This window comes from Pavona decussata, unplaced genomic scaffold (assembly GCF_977016875.1).
Source record: "Pavona decussata unplaced genomic scaffold, jaPavDecu1.1 SCAFFOLD_72, whole genome shotgun sequence".
NCBI lineage: Eukaryota > Metazoa > Cnidaria > Anthozoa > Scleractinia > Agariciidae > Pavona > Pavona decussata.
The window spans coordinates 3571607-3590291 of NW_028145491.1; the positions used below are offsets into that span (position 1 = coordinate 3571607).

The window sequence follows — 18685 nt, forward strand, 5'->3', positions numbered from 1 at the left end:
TACAGGTGCAAGAAGTGTGAAGTTATTCTTTGCAAAGGCGATTGTTTCGCTGAATGGCATCAAAACAACGCTTGAATTCCATTTTTAAGTTGCAGTGGTATAAGACATTATCAAAGCGTGTTTTAAAAGTCATAAAGCGTACCAGGAGCTCCAAATAATTGTCCAAGTAACCATATATGTAGATTACATTCACATTGGTCCTAAAGTAATGGTGCGAAATTTGAAATATTGTAATTTTTAAGTGTTCATTTTACCTTTATTAGTCTCCGTTGTACAGTAAACTATATACCAAATAAAACTTTGATTACTGCTGTTTCACTTTTGTCTTAAGTGTTTTGTCATTAAACTAACTGGAACAGAGATATTTCAAGAAAAAGTAATGTCACTCCATTGTTCTTATGGGGAAGGTAAATTAACTTGGGACCAGGGGGTCGACTGAGGTCACGCAACTTGATAACCAAAGGGTTAAAGAATCAGGGTATTTTGCTTACAGACCAACATATATTCAAGGCATGACGTTTGTTTTGAGATGCAGATTCCAATGGTTAACCAATCGACTGACTGCTTTTCCATTTGTACCATTGGTACCAATGGTACCAATTGACCATTCATTTAAGTTTCAAACGGCCTACATGTGTTAATGAGATGCATTTTACCAATGGAATGCCATGTCACTCTATTGGTACCAATGGACGAACGGAATACCGCTGTACTCAAGCCGATCCATTAGGAAAATAGTCTAAGTCCCCCTAATAAGATGCATTTCACCAATGGTGTACCAATGGAATGCCAAGTTACTCTATTGGTACCAATTGTACCATTGGTACCAATGGACGAAGGGAATCCAACTGTACTCAAACCGAACCGTAGTGAAAATAGTCTAAGTCCCCTTAATGAGATGTAATGCAGGAATGGTGTACCAATAGAATGCCAAGTCACTCTATTGGTACCAATTGTACCATTGGTACCAATGGACGAATGGAATCCAACTGTACTCAAACCGAATCGTAGCGCAAATAGTCTAAGTCCCCTTAATGAGATGCAATTCACCAATGGTGTACCAATGGAATGCCAAGTCAGTCTTTTGGTACCACTCGTACCATTGGTACCAATGGACGAACGGAATCCAACTGTACTCATACTGAATCGTAGCGAATATAGTCTAAGTCCCCTTAATGAGATGCAATTCACCAATGGTGTACCAATGGAATGCCAATTCACTCTATTGGTACCAATCGGAGGAACGGAATTAAACTGTACTCAAACCGAATGGTAGCGCAAATAGTCTAAGTCCCCTTAATGAGATGCAATTGACCAATGGTGTACCAATGGAATGCCAAATCACTCTATTGTTACCAATCGAACGAATGGACGACCGGAATCCCACAGTACTCAAACCGAAACGTAGCGAAAATAGTCCAAGTCCCCTTAATGAGATGCAATTGACCAATGGTGTACCAATGGAATACCAAGTCACTCTATTGTTACCAATCGAAAGATTGGTATGAATGGACGACCAGAATCCCACAGTACTCAAACCGAATCGTAGCGCAAATAGTCTAAGTCCCCTTAATGAGATGCAATGGACCAATGGTGTACCAATGGAATGCCAAGTCACTCTATTGTTACGAATCGAACGATTGGTACAAATGGACGACCCGAATCCCACAGTACTCAAACCAAATCGTAGCGAAAATAGTCCAAGTCCCCTTAATGAGATGCAATTCACCAATGGTGTACGAATGGAATGCCAAGTCACTCTATTGTTACCAATCAAACGATTGGTATGAATGGACGACCGGAATCCCACAGTACTCAAACCAAATCCCCTTAATGAGATGCAATTCACCAATGGTGTACCAATGGAATGCCAAGTCACTCTATTGGTACCATTGGTACCAATGGATGACCGGAATCCAACTGTACTCAAGCCGAACCGTAGTGAAAATGGTCTAAGTCGCCTTAATGAGACGTAATTCACCAATGGTGTACTTAACAAATAGATTCCATTTTGCTGTACGTCTGTACTCTGATAACGCACAGACGACGTCAAAACGTGGTGAGAACAAAGAAGTACGCTACGAGCCGCAGGCGAGTAGCGTGACTGATGTTCTCACCACGTTTTGACGTCCTCTGTGCGTTATCAGAGTACAGACCCACGGCAAAATGGAATCTATTTGTTTTATGCAATAACCAAGACATTTCAACACATTTCGTAAGCGAGCATCGTGTTGCCTGAGCTGAATCAAAACTTTCCAGCAAACTCAGTTTTAGACTACTACACACATGCAATTGTGATCTTCTAAATTAGAGTATAATCCGAAAGAATTTTACCAACAATATTTTCAAAACTAACCTTTATTCCAGTAGGAAATCCTGACCCCGAAATATTACAGCATGCAAGTCGCTTCACTGCGATTCGAAATCGATTACTCGTCATTACCGGATTTCTATCGGCGACATATTTCGACAAATATTTGCTTCCTTTTCACGTCACAACAAAGTTCCAGCTTTCCTATCCTGGTTGAGGTCACTCTCAGAACGGTCTTTGTCCAATTTAATTTGTCCTTGGCTTTCGATTCCTGCAAAAATTTGCCTGTGTTTGTCCGCTACTCGCAAAAACAGTTTGCAAAACTTTGTTGACCAGTCACTCTGGCTGGACTCTAGACTCTGATCACGTGCGCCGGTCACACCACTCGATGACGTCAATCGTGCGTCTATATTCTAATCACACACTCCTCTAGACCAATCAAAACGCGAGTTTTACACAGTTCATTGTATAACAATGGAATGCCAAGTCACTCTATTGGTACCAATCGTACCATTGGTACCAATGGATGAACGGAATCCAACTGTACTCAAGCCGAACCGTAGCGAAAATGGTCTAAGTCCCCTTAATGAGATGTAATTCACCGATGGTGTACCAATGGAATGCCAAGTCAGTCTATTGGTACCAATCGTACCATTGGTACCAGTGGACGAACAGAATCCCACTGTACACAAACTGAACCATAGTGAAAATAGTCTAAGTCCCCTTAAGGTATCAGCCACCCTTCAGGACTGTCCACGCGCGGATCGCTGTAGCGTTAGTTGTTTTTATAAAAACCCCTATAAACCATATATTTTTTAAAAGCTTAATAATTCCAGATTATGAATTTGAACTAACAAAAACTATTTACTTAAATGTGTTTCGAAATTGGAATGCTTTGTGTAAAAGTACACGTCTCTATAAATCATGTTCCACTCCCGCCGGTAATAAACGGAAGAAAACAATTAACACCACATTCGCTTCTCAACACGTTCCCCTAAAAAACCGTGTCTCAGATTTTTGACAAGTGCGTTTGTTTCTCTTTTATTAGCAAATGAAGTTGGGGAAGGCAATAAGTCAACACTCCCTGTGGAAAAAAAGCTCTAGCTTTAAAATCAAAAGGAGTATTAAAATTCGCAGACACGGTTTTGTAGAAGAGATGTATGGCATCACTCTGGCCAAATTTTAGCGAAATTGATTGAAAGGCTGCCGACTTGGAGTTCAAAATGTACGAGCCGATCGGCAAAATTTGCGTTCGGAGATAAAATGGAAAATACATTTTTGGCGGCATCCTACCTGGAATGAGATTATAACACCTAAATGTTTATTCTGATTGATATCAGAGAGGGATCAATTTTCTCTAACAATAGGACTTTGACAGGTAACATGTAACAGGAACAAACTTTCGCGGAAGGCAGCGCGCGGGAAATATAAATTATTTGGCTTCCAGTCAGTTCAATAACACCGCGTGTAAACAAAAGACAAAATTTGTTGAGGTAAGTGAACGTACATGCATAGTAATCGTTTAATTTACAAACAACAATATGGTTTTCATGTAGCAATAAAAATATATTGTGTTTATTTCTTGAAATGTTGGCTAGGTTGGTAAAGATGCCGAAAACCAGTGCGAAATCAACATGAACGAAAGCGAAGCCGCCGATTGCTCGAAGGCCAAGAACCGAGGCCCGCTCTATTTCAAACGCTCTGCTCTTCTCGGAAGAATTAAAAACAGAATTTGTCTTGTGCGACGGACAGCTTTTATTCTCGCACTGGATTCTCTAGGTAGAACCAAGTCCATGCTTAGTCGCTGCATCTTCCATGACTTGGACTCTTCCCTGGCAAAATCGACAAGATACAGACTCGTCCAGTTTCTCAAGCAGCTTTTCGCTCGACGGGATAGCTCGACCGCTTATTGTTTTCCACGTTCCATCAGCAGATGGGGTCGTTGAGCTTAATTGGCTTTCTTCTTCTGGCTCTTCTAGCTGGATTTTGGAGTGGCTTGCACTCGCAGCAACTGTAGCATTTTCGCTTTTCTGAATATCCAACTCCTCGAGCCACTTCTCTTGCCGATAAACTGAGCCTTTGTTGCTCTCTCCAAATTTTGCGGCCCATTGTTTGTCAAACTCGCTCTTCGATTTCTTTTTCGCTCTCGGTTTCGATGACGAAAACGGACACGACCTTTTCTTTTTTTTGGCGGCATTTTCACCGAAGCAAACGCTAAATATCCACGCAGAATACTCAAGGCTATAAACAACATGAAGACAATTCGCTGTGTTGTGTCGAAGCACACACTCGGTATCACGTTACTAGTTCACAGACAAGTTAATTGATATGTGACACGGGTATGACAAATTTTGTCAACGGACAATTAATATAATTAACGAGAAAAATCTTTTACCCTCGATATCTTTCGACAGAAATAATATTTTCTTCTGATTTTTTTTTTAAAAGAAAGCTCTCAAACTGTCTATTTGAAAACGTTGAAACCTCAAATATGGCAGCGATCCGCGCGCGGACTGTCCTGAAGGGTGGCTGATACCTTAATGAGATGCAATTGAACAATGGTGTATCGATGGAATGCCAAGTCACGCTATTGTTACCAATCAAGCGATTGGTATGTATGGACAACCGGCATCCCACAGTACTCAAACCGAACCATAGCGAAAATAGTCTAAGTCCCCTTAATGAGATGCATTTCACCAATGGTATACTAACTGACTGCCAATCCTTTCCATTGGATTCCGTTTGTGTGTATTGGACAACACTCGTAAGGTAATCTTAAATTTGCTTGATATTCTTTAAAAAATAACAGTCACTGAGGGGTAGATTCTTCAGAAATTTAATCAACTTGCACGATATTAAAAACAAGGCCATTTTATTTTTTTTTAAATATTTTTCTGGCCAATCCACAGGTTCAGTTATGTCAAAATGTGGGTAATGAATTTTTATAACCTTTTTCCTTATTTGCCATGGGATTCAAACAAGTCGGCCCTGCGGAAATTTTTACAGACATAGTGATTATAATGTCAACTGTTAACTAGCTATGTAATTTCATTTCTAGAACTCATGTCCTTTTAAATTCAAGAAAATATGTTGCCTGTTTTACCCATCAACTAAAATGGCCTAAACTGTTTCATTTATTCATCATCGATAAAACAAAAATCGTGATACATTTTTGGTAAAGTTGAATAAATGTTTAACTTTTGCTTCAAGTCTTGAGTTGTAGTGTATTAATAGATTGAGTGTCTTACATTATTTATTTTGGCACTTTTCACAGCGGCTTCTGAGTTCCATATTGGCGTTTGTGGTACCAAAAAAACGTCTGATGTTACCATGGCAACAATGAATTTAGAACGTTAATAAAGGACATTTTGGAACACCACCCCTGAAGATCTATTTACATGCCAAAATTGAGTGGGGGTCAAAGATTTTCATTTCCCACTTTGTTTGATTATTGCAGACAAGTGCTCGAAAAGCTCCATGAAAAATTTAAAAAGTTAAAATTAATACACTTCTTTAGCTTCAAAATCCACTAGCTGTCCATGGTGCTTTACAACAATAATAAAAAAGATTCACACAATTAAATTGTAAAAATTACAAATCAAAGGTATCCTTAGACAGATAAGTCTTAAGCTTAGTTTTAAATACTGCTACTGATGATGATTGCCTAATATGTAATGGTAATTTATTCCATAGTTTTGGTCCTGCGACCAAGCATGCCCTATCACCATATATTATCTTTTAAGCTTGGCCGCCGGCTTATCAAGCAAGCGATTGTTTGAAGATCTTAACACATGGCCCAAGTTCTTGTATCTCAATAGATCCCTGTTGTAGCTCGGTGCCAGTCCATCTAGAGCTTTATAAGTCAGTAACAAAATCTTAAGAAATAATCCTGAAGCACACAGGGAGCCATTGTAGGCCCATAAGTATTGTTGTAATATGCTCCTACTTTCTAGTCAAGGTAAGAAGACCAGCTGCTGAATTCTGTGCTAGTTGAATTCTATTGATCCGATACTTTGGGAGACCGTTATATAAGGCTTTACCATAATCTAAACATAATCTGAACTAAACAAGTATCACCTTATTTTAGCTATACTACGAATGTGAAAAATGCACTCTTCCATGTCGTTTTGACATGCTCACAAAAATCGAAATACTGATTGAAACCAACTCCTAGGTTCCTTGCCTGATCACTTGGCTTGATTACATCATCTCTGTTTTGGATATAGTTGAGAGGAGGTCATGGATGATATTTTGAGTTAATAACTAAAAGTTCAGTCTTATCGTGTTTAAGCTTAAGTTTGTTGCTCAGCATCCAGTCCCCAAGATCCTTAACACTCAGTTCAACTGTCAACTTTGAGCTAGAAAGATGGTCAGGACAAATGGTTTTGTTTGAACTTGCCAATAATCATAATATCTTCTTGCAATTTTTTCTCAGATGAAGTTCAGTTGGCGATGGTCATTTGCTTCATTTGCAACAAAGTTATTTTTGAGGTAAGAAGACGAGTTTTGGAGATTTTCATGTATCTGGATGCAAAATATTTTAGGGCTGGCCCTACGTTTAGATTGCTAGCAAACTAACTTTATCAGATTACCCTGCAAACAGAGGTTACTTGATCACCCTAATCGTGCTGGTGGGCAAATAAGTAACCCGAGGAAACGTCTGTCTAATTTTCACAAGTTATGTCATAATACAGTGTTAACTGCGTTTTCTCTCCATGTGCAGTATATGGCAATAACTGCAATGTAAATATTGTAACTTTTAATTTTAGTAAGGTGGTTTCTCAGATTCTTGAATCTTGTAACTTTAGGTGCCTGCATTTAAAAAGTTTAATTTTAGGTTTAGGTTATCTGTATGCGGCAATGATAGGATGTATGTAACATTTAAATTTTAGTATTTTAGGTACCTGTAGTTTACTAGTTTCATTTTAGGCTTAGGAAACTTGTAATGTTTAGGTGTGCACAATTAGTGGAGGGGACTTCTCCCCACAGCTACACAACACTGACATGTTAATAAACGTTATTATAGCAGTATATATAAGTTATTGACCAAACGTGAGGTCAAGATGGCTGGATATTGGCCAAGTTCTTTTTTTGCGTTTTTCGTCGAGGTCCATAAAAACATAAAAAAAGAACGAGGCCAATATCCAGCCATCTTGACCGAACAAGCTGCTAGGAAAGAAATTTTTCATAGCCGGCTGGTGCAAGATTTATTTTCAGTGCATTTTTGGATTAGCTTGTAATCATGGAAAACAAGGAGTCCTAAATTATCTTAGGGCTCTAACTTTATTATGGCTTAAAGGGAGTATACAATTATTGAAAACAAAATATTTCAATTTTTGCAAGAGCGGGAAGATTTGAATGGAATCCGGCAAACTTGCCATTTTCAGCCGATCGCGGTGGCGTAAATAATAAACATTTTTACACAGTTTTCGGCTTCCAATCATTAATGCTTGAATGGAACAATAGATTTTAAGATTATATGCAAACAAAAGCCAAAAAAAAAAAGAGCGGGTAAATCAGAAAACTGGGCGAAACTTTGATAAGATTTTGTTGTTTACAACAACTACAAGCAAGACGTGGCTAATAAAAACGTGAGCTTCTTCGGCGAACTTGAGAAAAATACTTTTCTGAACTGCTCTAAACACTTAACGCAACTTCCACTACGCTAGGATTTAAATACAGTCATTGCAAACCTAGAGACCTTATCAATTTGGCACTCGACTTGAGACAATAAGTTTTACAAAATTAACTCTATCTAAAATACTACATGCAATGCAACTCACCGATTCAACTCACATTCATTGTAGCTGAAACAAAATTTTCACTACACCAGGATGATTCCATTTTCTTTCCTTTCGTTTAGGTAAATGTTGAGAGTTTACTGAACTTTTTAGTGAGGGTTTTCCCCCAAAACAACGAGAAAATCGAAGAAAAGATTGCATTGTTGTTGGGATTAAACTTTCGATGCCAAGCGGACGGGCAACGGGTAATCCCGAGCTGGCAAGATAGCTCCATCTTGCCCACTCGGGTAGCCAATCACAGCGCAGGATTTGAGTCATCTTGCCCGCTCGCGGAGCCACCCATATAATAAACAAACATATTGCCATTAGCAGGGGCATACATTCAAACCTCATATATAAGTTTGCTTTCATTTAAAGCTTGAAAAATTGCTGAGTAGGTTACATTCAACAATTTGTATGAGCAGATCTGCTTATTATTAATAAAAATAGTTACCCTTTTAAATGTTTTTTATCAAAATATCTATCTTCCTGCCACCTACCAGTTGGTCTTTCATTGGGCTTATTAGTAGTAGCTTTCCAAAAGCTTTGAAGAATTCTGAGCATCCTGGTCAAGTGACTGATAATGCCACCATGGTAACAATGTAATGGAAAGTACTACATCTCTACACATGCAAATTCATGTTGCAGTACACCGTAAACTCAAAAAGATATGCCTGTTGGCTTTGCCCTCCAGATTTTTGGTTTTTGTGTATAGCCCCCTTAATTTTAAGATTCAAGACCATTAATGGCCATCTATATATACCTCGCACCAATCTCTTTCTGACTACATTGATTATTGTTTAATTAATAAATGTCCGTTTTTACAATGACTGTGTTCACAGGCATTTTTGGGGTGTGGTCACATGAGTGGTGATGTCATCAAACTAAATTTGATGTGAGCTATATTTTGTGTCGAGTGACATTTCGGTGTGGCGCAGCATCCTCCTGGGTTTCAAATTGACAAAGTAATTTGACATTTTTGTTTTTTGCGCTGCAAAGGATTCTGGCCAGGTTCTTATTATAATTATTATTATTATTATTTTTTTTATATATATTATTTCCGTTGGGAAATTTCTCGCATGAAACATTGAAAATTACTTGATAGATAAAATCAACCAAAACGTATAATTGGCAAAAATAAAGTCCTTGTAGCATGTGAAAGTTATTATTATTATTCTGTGATATTTTGTGCAGAAAGTAGTACTTATTGTGTATTGTCACTTCCTGTCTTGCAATTTAGCCCATTGCATTAACAACTCTGCCCAGTACTAATCTTACAATGGAAAGTTGAAAAATGCGAAAGTTAAAATTTTTCTCGGTAACAAAATTCATTTATTTTTTTACTGTTTCTCTACTTATTGTTCCTCTTGTAGTGTTTTTGTGGCTAGGTCAGTAGCTACTATGCTATCGTGTTGTGCGTAAGTCCGTAAATCGGAAGCTTTTGGAATAATTGCAGAATTTACCCGAAGTTGGGTCGAGTTCACCACGACAGGTTGACGAGAACTCAGTCAGCTCTATTTGTATAGAAAATCCTTGTATTCATTTCGAAATGGCTGCTGTGTCTTTCATGCGTGGATTTTCAAGGTGGCAATTTGTAGTTCTTGGAGGGAAAACACAGGTTTTCAATACTGTAAACCAAAAGAACAACTTCTAAAATAGGAAATCAGTGATTTGATAGTGAGGAAATTCCTGTTCGAGATTTTGTGTCAAGGTGAAACGTGCGATTGTAAACAAGATCTGCAAATCATCATGTGAGCTTGTAGACATTCTCAGAAACTTTTACGTGCTTCTAGGAATCCACTTTACAAAATCCTACAGGTTTGAATGTAAATTTCACCGTGCTTTATGTTAAATTTGATGGATTTGTCATATTTCAAATAGCTTTGGCGAAATGTTCAAAAAGCGTACTCAGTTTAAAAGAGTCGAGAAATTGTGCTTTAGTGACTCGCAGTTTGCTTGGACCGGTCGCTTTCATTCCAGGCAAAAATTGAACAAATTTGCTTTTCAACCTTGAACACAGGTCTGTCTGAATAAATTTTTCAATTAAGAAAGCTTATTGTCTGTTTATCTGTGTGCCTTGATTCATGGAATTTCTTCACCATGCGAGAGCAAAACCATATCTATTACTTTCCCCTGTGTGTTAAAGTGTAAACAAACCGAAATCCTCCAGCCCATACCAAATTCGCCCATGTGACAACATGATCAAATTAGCTGTACAATTTTGGCACTGACTGGAGCTGTTCATTCACCCCTCTGAATTTTATACAACATTGCTTTTTTACTGCAACATTCTACAAAAATAAAGCAGTAGCCACATGCAGTCATAGACTGCCTTTTATTTTAGTATTACTGTTTTATTTTATTTCTTTCTTATAGCTGCCTGTGTGTCAAGCTTTTTAGATTGTAATTCTAACGTTTATCCTGTGTTGTAAGTAATCTAGTTAATTGTATGTTTAAAGCAGTGTGTATTGAATTGTAAGTAGAGTATTGTTAGTAGTGTAGGTAGCTGGTATAGAAAGTGATGTAAGCACTGTATTGTAGGTAGAATACTGTATTGTTTAGTGATGCATTTAGCCCGTACTGTAAACAATGTGATTTCGCAAATAAAATTTTACCTCAAAAGGTTTGCGGGGACTTTCCTCTCAAAATGCCAACAAATTTTAGTTACATGTACATGTCTATATGTAAGCATTCAATGTATTAATGAATCATAAGCCCCTTTTGGCAGCTTTAACTGTTTCACTACTGAATTGTCGGATAAAGTGCTTGAAAACTTGTCAATTGCAAACAAGTGTTCTTCGGGAAAGATTTCCTGAAATTCCTGCACAAGCTTTTTCAAGCCATTTAGTACCTGTGAGAACTTTTATTTTATTTGTCCAAGTTTGTGGACAGAGGCAGACAAAGGAGTCAAGCATTTGTAGAAGTTTTTTTTCCCCCATAGAGCAATCAAGGAACTTCTGCTCCTGGTTATCATCTTGTCAATGATAGTGTTTTAATTGTTTTCTTAGGGGGCGAATATTCCAACCAATATCACCAACATCATGATGGCAGTTTCAAAGCTTTATCAGATTGATGGTAATAAAAGAGAGAAGGTATTTTGTCTCATCATGTTTATTTTAAAGATTATTTATTTTTTTGTGTTTATGAAAGTGGTTTTCTGCAACACAATAACATGTTGGCTTTTCCTTGGATGAGCAAACAAAATAAAAAAAATTTGAAAACATAGTAATAAAACTGAAATATTTAGCATGTTTATACTTGGTTTGGTTGGCAGTCTTTACTCTATTTATGGCCCTTATGCAAGCCACATTCCACGAAAAGGGAACAATCTGATTATTGATTTGAAAATGAGGCTGGCAAACAAGGTGACTTTTAAATCCTGAAGGGGAAAGTGAAACATTTTACGTTAAAGGATATATGGCTTCCACCAGAGCCAGACCAGTATTAAGCAGCTTTCCTCATGGAATTCAATTGCCCACTACATAGGGGTTTGGTATAAATTACCAGTAGCATAAGGCATGGACAAATTTAAAAGGGAGCTCACTGGTGGGAATTTTCAACTGAAAATAACAAAGTTCTCAAATAAAATATGCCCAAAAATATGAGAAATTATTATATGACAAGGTAGTCTTGAGGTAAATACCCACGTTCTGATTGGTTCCTTCTTTGTCGGGATTTTACCATACGGACCGTTTCCATGGAAACAGTCATAAGCCGTGTATTTTTGTTTACGACAAGCGGCAAATTTGAAAAAAATTGCAACTAAAACTGCGAAAAGAAAATCTGAAAATACTTTTATTCTTTGCAAAGAAACTACCCAAAAGACTGATTCCAACATGGACGAAGTAGAATATCAGTTACAAAGCAAATTTTACTATCGCGATGACCTAGAAACCTCTGAAGCAGGCATCAGCGAAAGCCAGGAAGCTATTGACGATTTTGTAAAAAAACAGAAAAGTGAAAACACGAAAGGAAAACGTCTAGTGATATGAATACTCTACTCCGTTTTATTGAAGCTAATGGCTTGAATAGTCAAACAGTTGAAAGCCTACCTGCGTCCAAGCTTGACCACCTTTTGTCAATTTTTTGTATGAACTTACGCAGGAAAAATGGTGAATACGAGCCAGCAACATTTTCCAGTTTTCAGCGCAATATTAACCTCTTACTAACCGAGCGCGAGGGCCGTACTGGGGAATCTTGGCCCGAGGTCGTGGCAATATGGACCGAGCGCAGCGAGGTCCGTACAAAAACGACCGAGGGCCAAGATTCTCCAGTGCGGCTCGAGCAAGCTAGGTTAGTAAGTTGTTTATTATATGGCACTCGGAGCAAACTTGTTTATTTATAAAAAAAAAAAACGCACTTCTGGTGACTTGAATTCAAAGGGTTTCCGTCGTGACGTGTTTTTGATGACGCGAGCAACCCAGAAAGAACAAGCTACGGTACCACGAGTTTGAAAACAAATAATTAACTGAACGTTTACATGTAATCAGGTTGATTATAGAAAAGACTTCAAGAACGATTTGTAGCGGAATTTGACGAAAATCTTAACAGCTGCGGTTTGTTTTTGAAACTCACAAAAGGGTTTCATCGATCCCAGAAAATTTTCTAGCGCATCACAAAGTACAGATCAAGAAAAGGTTGCTGTGAATATCACCATGACATTCAACTTTAAAAGAAGCGGCATTAAGTCAATCGTCCTCATCGCTCTCATCTCTGGCTCGGAAACCCAAGTGTAGGGATAAAAACCACCACACAGTTCTTTGAAGTGCAACTGGATTGGAGTCGCCGAATTCTCCTGCCTCAAAAAGAGCATCTTCTTCGTCTTCATCAATTGCCTGAGCGGCTTGCAGCTTGTTTCTTCTGTCGTGCTCGTGAACTAGTGACTTCTGCTTCGCAGCTAGAACTCTTCTCAATTTTTCAAACTCATTATCCTTGAGTCTGTCAAGTATCGCTGTATATTGCGCTGAAAACTGGAAAATGTTGCTGGCTCGTATTCACCATTTTTCCTGCGTACGTTCATACAAAAAATTGACAAAAGGTGGTCAAGCTCGGACGCAGGTAGGCTTTCAACTGTTTGACTATTCAAGCCATTAGCTTAAATAAAACGGAGTAGAGTATTCATATCAGTAGACGTTTTCCTTTCGTGTTTTCACTTTTCTGTTTGTTTACAAAATCGTCAATAGCTTCCTGGCTTTCGCTGATGCCTGCTTCAGAGGTTTCTAGATCATCGGGATAGTAAAATTTACTTTGTAAATGATATTCTACTTCGTCCATGTTGGTAGTTTCTTTGCAAAGAATGAAAGTATTTTCAGATTTTCTTTTCACAGTTTTAGTTGCAATTTTTTTCAAATTTGCCGCTCGTCGTAAACAAAAATACACGGCTTGTGACCATTTTCATGGAAACGGTCTGTATGGTAAAATCCCAACCAAGAAGGAACCAATCAGAACGTGCGTATTTACCTCAAGACTACCTTGCCATATAATAAACAGCGATACTGAACAGACTCAAGGATAATGAGTTTGAAAAATCGAGAAGAGTTCTAGCTGCGAAGCGCAAGTTACTAGTTCACGAGCACGACAGAAGAAACAAGCTGCAAGCCGCTCAGGCGATTGACGAAGACGAAGAAGATGCTCTTTTTGAGGCAGGAGAATTCGGCGACTCCAATCCAGTTGCACTTCAAAGAACTGTGTGGTGGTTTTTATCCCTACACTTGGGTTTCCGAGCCAGAGATGAGAGCGATGAGGACAATTGACTTAATGCCGCTTCTTTTAAAGTTGAATGTCACTGTGATATTCACAGCAACCTTTTGTTGATCTGTACTTTGTGATGCGCTAGAAAATTTTCTGGGATCGATGAAACCCTTTTGTGAGTTTCAAAAACAAACCGCAGCTGTTAAGATTTTCGTCAAATTCCGCTAAAAATCGTTTTTGAAGTCTTTTCTTTAATCAACCTGATTACATGTAAACGTTCAGTTAATTATTTGTTTTCAAACTCGTGGTACCGTAGCTTGTTCTTTCTGGGTTGCTTGCGTCATCAAAAACATGTCACGACGAAAACCCTTTGAATTCAAGTGACCGGAAGTGCGTTTTTTTTTTTGTTTTTTTTTTATAAATAAACAAGTTTGCTCCGAGTGCCATATAATAAACTACTTACTAACCTACAATCTTGGACAGATCAAATGAAAAATTAAGACCACCCCTCCCCCCCATTTCAATGATGGAAAAATGGCGCGTTTTGCTTTGCGCGCGGATTCATCATTGAATTTGGGGGGAGGGGGGGTTTAATTTTTCATTTTATTCTGTCCAAGATTGTCCGACGTTCACACTGACGTTACCAGTAGCTTCATAGGTCAAATACTATAAGATGAAACCTGCAATCACGCTTTTAAAACTAAACCTAGCGCAAAGAAACTCAACCAAACGAAAACAGTGGTCCTGTGTGGAAATGAAAACATCACATAAGTACTGTATTTAAAAGGAAATCTTGATAAAGTGTGTGTCGTGTGTATTCTATTGATATGGAGATGGAATAGGCATAGTTGCGTGTCATGACTATTGTCGCATTAGGCTGAGTTATTGCAGCCTTAGTGTTGAAAAATTTTTGCAAGACAAATAAAGAAGTGGAAAACTGAAAAGGCGCCTGTCAGAACACGCTTGTACTCAATTCAAGCTACATTGTAACATTACATTCCAGTGGTATTATGAAGGTACTGGGGAGTGAATTCGTGTTAATGAATAAAAGAAAAGAGAGGCTCTCGTACATGAGATGGAAAACCATTTTCTTTTTCTTTCTTTCTTTTTTTTTTTTTTTTTGTGCTTACGGGCGAAAGCCCGTGTAAATCAACTGGCTGGCAGCTGTTGACTAGACTGGTGGAAAACTAGAAAAAAGAAAAGGAGAAAAGTCTAGAAAGATTAAAAAAAAAAAGATTATGATGAAGAGATGAGGGGCTCGAACCAGCGGTATCATCTACGTTCAGCACACTGTACGCAATACACGCTCTGAACCCATGTGCTATTGCGTCTACACATTTAAGTTCTTGTGAATTTAAAGTTCTAAAACTGCCTTTGTTTACACTGAAGACCTTGAAGCAAGACTGTAAACACTTCATTTTATTGATATTTTTCAATTCCTAAGAACTTACAACGATTTTATTATTTGAAAGTCTCTATTGGCACGGTTTACAAACTGTTAGCAACGATTTTCCACGATTTACCACGGTTTCGTTGCAGTGAGAGACAAATGAAAGACTTGAATCAAATATATTTTACTGATAGCCGGAATCGTCCAAAACCGTTTGAAACCGTTCAAAACCAGCCATAAACCGTGCAAAATACATCGTAAACCGTCAATAAAACGTTTGAAGTATCATTCCGGAAACATAGTTCCAGTAGGCGATGGCCGGTCAGTGAGTACTGTGACCCAAGGAGTTAATATTTTAGTCGTTCTCCGTTGTTTTGTATTATGCCGGTGATGCGACCACTCATAGACTGGATAGTTTTATCGATCAACTCCTGAGAAATACCACTGATTGTTCTCTGCACTCTATCACAGAATTCTTCATACGACTCATGTATGATGCCTTCGTTCAGGGCATCTTTTTCCAACTTTTTGGAAGCAATGTGAAAAATGTTCTCAATAGGATTTAAATCGGGACTTCGCGGCGGTATTTTTAATAGTTCGCAATGACAACGAGCCATAGCTTCACGGGCTGTTTTACTGTTTTGGCTAGGATCACCGTCTTGCAGCCAGAGGTGAGTCAATCCCTTGGCAGATCGTTCAAACATGGTGTTAAAGTGTTGGTCAATAAACGATGCAAAATATTTTGCATCCATTTTTTCGTATCTCTCACAAATTATTGCTCCTCCACCGTGAGTTATTGCTACCATCATCCTGGCAACTTTACCTCCTGTTCCGACTTTACTTCCCTTAGCCAAACACCCTTGGTTTAAACCTTCGGATTTTTTTCGCCATACTCTCCCTTTGGGTGCTCGGGCTTGGTCCATGGGGTTGGTCTTGTAAATAAACGAGACCCCATCTAAGTAAAACGCGATAGTGTCCGTCCAGACACTCTGAGGGTAATTTGATTGCATCCGTCTAGCAAATTCTACTCTTCTCTCTTTGTCGCTTTGACTCATTAGTCCCTTTTTACGAGCCTGCAGGAAGAAGTACCCGTTTCTATTTAACAAACGCCGAACCGTTAGATCAGTGACATGACGAATTCCTGTCCGCTCCATCAGGCGCCGCGAAGAAAATGAACCCTCTTGCTCTCTTAACTCTTCAATGGTTCTAAGAATCAACGCTTCGTGTTCAGAAGTAAGCTTTTTCTTTCTGCCGCTCAAATGTCTCCTGCTCTCATGTACTTCCTTGTATTTTGAGCTCGTTACGCGGTGAACACTTGCTGTCGAGACCTGAAAGCGTTCGGCGACCTCATTTAATGTGAGATTTGTAGTCATCTTTAGGACTCTGATTGAAGCCTTTGTTTCTTCCGATATTCTTTTTCTCGAGGGCATGTTGTCTGAGGATTTTTCAGTGCTTTTTGGAAAGTTGTGCAAACAATTGCGTATTTTATTTACTCTCTGTTACCAAAATATCGCACTTGTAATACCTTAACACAGATACCGCCTTCAGGTTGTGACGCGCGTGACTGCGTCAGACACAGTTGATATAGCCCGATAAATGTGTTGACAAATAATCTACTAATTAGTCACTCCCTTTGTTTTGTCACGCTTAAAGCCGGCTGACAATCTTGGACAGATCAAATGAAAAATTAAGACCACCCCTCCCCCCCATTTCAATGATGGAAAAATGGCGCGTTTTGCTTTGCGCGCGGATTCATCATTGAATTTGGGGGGAGGGGGGGTTTAATTTTTCATTTTATTCTGTCCAAGATTGTAGCTTGCTCAAGCCGCACTGGAGAATCTTGGCCCTCGGTCGTTTTTGTACGGATCTCGCTGGGCTCGGTCTGTACTGCCACGACCTCGGGCTAAGATTCCCCAGTACGGCCCTCGCGCTCGGTTAGTAAGAGATTAGTAATGTATTGTTCTCAGGCATGGTAAAGAAGACAATCGACCCTTGCAATTTGTAACAACTCAAATGTGAAAATTTTCTGGGAAAAGGACCGTCATGTAAATTAGGTCAAATTATGTACATTTGTTCAAAGTTGTAAGGAAGCTCATGCGACGGAATTGTAACTTGCCAAATAAGAGTTTGCAGATTTGCAAAAATAGCTTACATGGCTACGCATTTTATAAATTTACACACAGCAGGCCTGTAGCCCCTGACCAAAACTTATAATGATGCAGTAAATGAAGGCAAAAATTAAGAGTGCGAAAGGAGCATTTTTCAGGGTAATGTGCATAGATTTAATCTGCATTTCTTAGAGTTACCACAGGCACATTGCTAGGAACTCCACTTAGAGCCAAAAGAGTTTGAAAAGGTGTTAACGTACTGGCATTCTACAAATAAATGCACTCAGTAGGGTCACACTAAACTCTACGTGGTCAAAAAAGGGAAATTAATACCTTAGTCAGAAACACAACCTAGAACAGATCAAAACTAGATCAACACTATGGGTTCTTTAAGGAGCCAATGAAAAAAGAAGAGCGTTCGATCACACCGATATGTACAAATGTGGCAACAGATTTATCGTTGAATCATTCAGAAAAAAGATCACCTTACAGCAGCAGCTGCTGAGGTCCACCTGAGGACCAAAACTGGTGTCTTGCCTGAGAAACAACATTGAACATTTGCCAAAAGTAACCACTGCAGCATCCTTGACACTTACAAGACAGTTTCCAACTGTCTAAGCTTTAAATATCTGTTGGATGCGAGAAAAGACAACAGAGCGATGGAGGTACATGTCAGCTATAAGAACGCAATACCTCAAGTATTGAGGCCACAAAGCAAGCAAGCTGTAAAGAAACTGCAAGAATCCAATGCTTTTAACAAAAACCCTAGAGCTAGCATACACAACGGGCACAAAGAAACTATTCAAATTGCTCCAAAGGATAAGAAAACCTCCATTCAGTAAATTTGCGTATATTCCTTTGTGATCATGATCAAAGATCAACACCATTCAGCAGAGAGATCTCACTGCATTTTGATCAAAAAAGGAATCCTCTCAGAAACTCACTCGCGAAAGCACTATCCATAAGTCTAAGGTACATTTTGGGACCTGTGGAAGTCATGTTTGGCCTGCCACCTTAATAAAATATTAAAAGCAAAAAAAGATTTAAACTATGGCCGCAGATCCGGATTTGAATGAAAATAGCGTTTGATCGACTGATTTGGCCAAAAAATAGCATGGATCGGCAGATTTGCATACCCCTATTCACCCCCCTCTTTTTGATTTGTGTAAATAATATTGTGGCTTATTTTGAACTGAAACATGAGGATTTTTGTTTTTGGCTCCTTTTAAAAGAGAGGCTGTATTAGCGCCCAGATCTATTGATCATTGAAGCCAGCCTGTATAAGGCGAACTTCTGTTGTAGGCCTTTTTAAAAATTGTCATGATGTAGAAAGAATGTGCAAACTGACATGTCCAATTTCCTAGATCACTTGTGGAAGGGAACGAGTTCATCTCACAACTGATTA

At 38.7% G+C, this 18685-nt stretch overlaps 1 protein-coding gene and 1 long non-coding RNA gene across 2 annotated transcripts in view; one reads left to right on the forward strand and one right to left on the reverse strand.

The window, feature by feature from the left end:
* Positions 1 to 18685, reverse strand: part of LOC146477026 (uncharacterized) — a 310708-nt gene that overhangs the window by 234375 nt on the left and 57648 nt on the right. The window lies entirely within an intron of this gene.
* The window catches only part of LOC146477035 (treslin-like), an 88428-nt gene that overhangs the window by 41023 nt on the left and 28720 nt on the right, over positions 1 to 18685 (forward strand). The window contains exons 8-9 of the mRNA XM_085114083.1: positions 6747 to 6802; positions 11100 to 11183. Of these exons, the coding sequence (XP_084970209.1) occupies positions 6747 to 6802; positions 11100 to 11183 (140 nt within the window). The remainder of the gene's footprint in view (positions 1 to 6746; positions 6803 to 11099; positions 11184 to 18685) is intronic.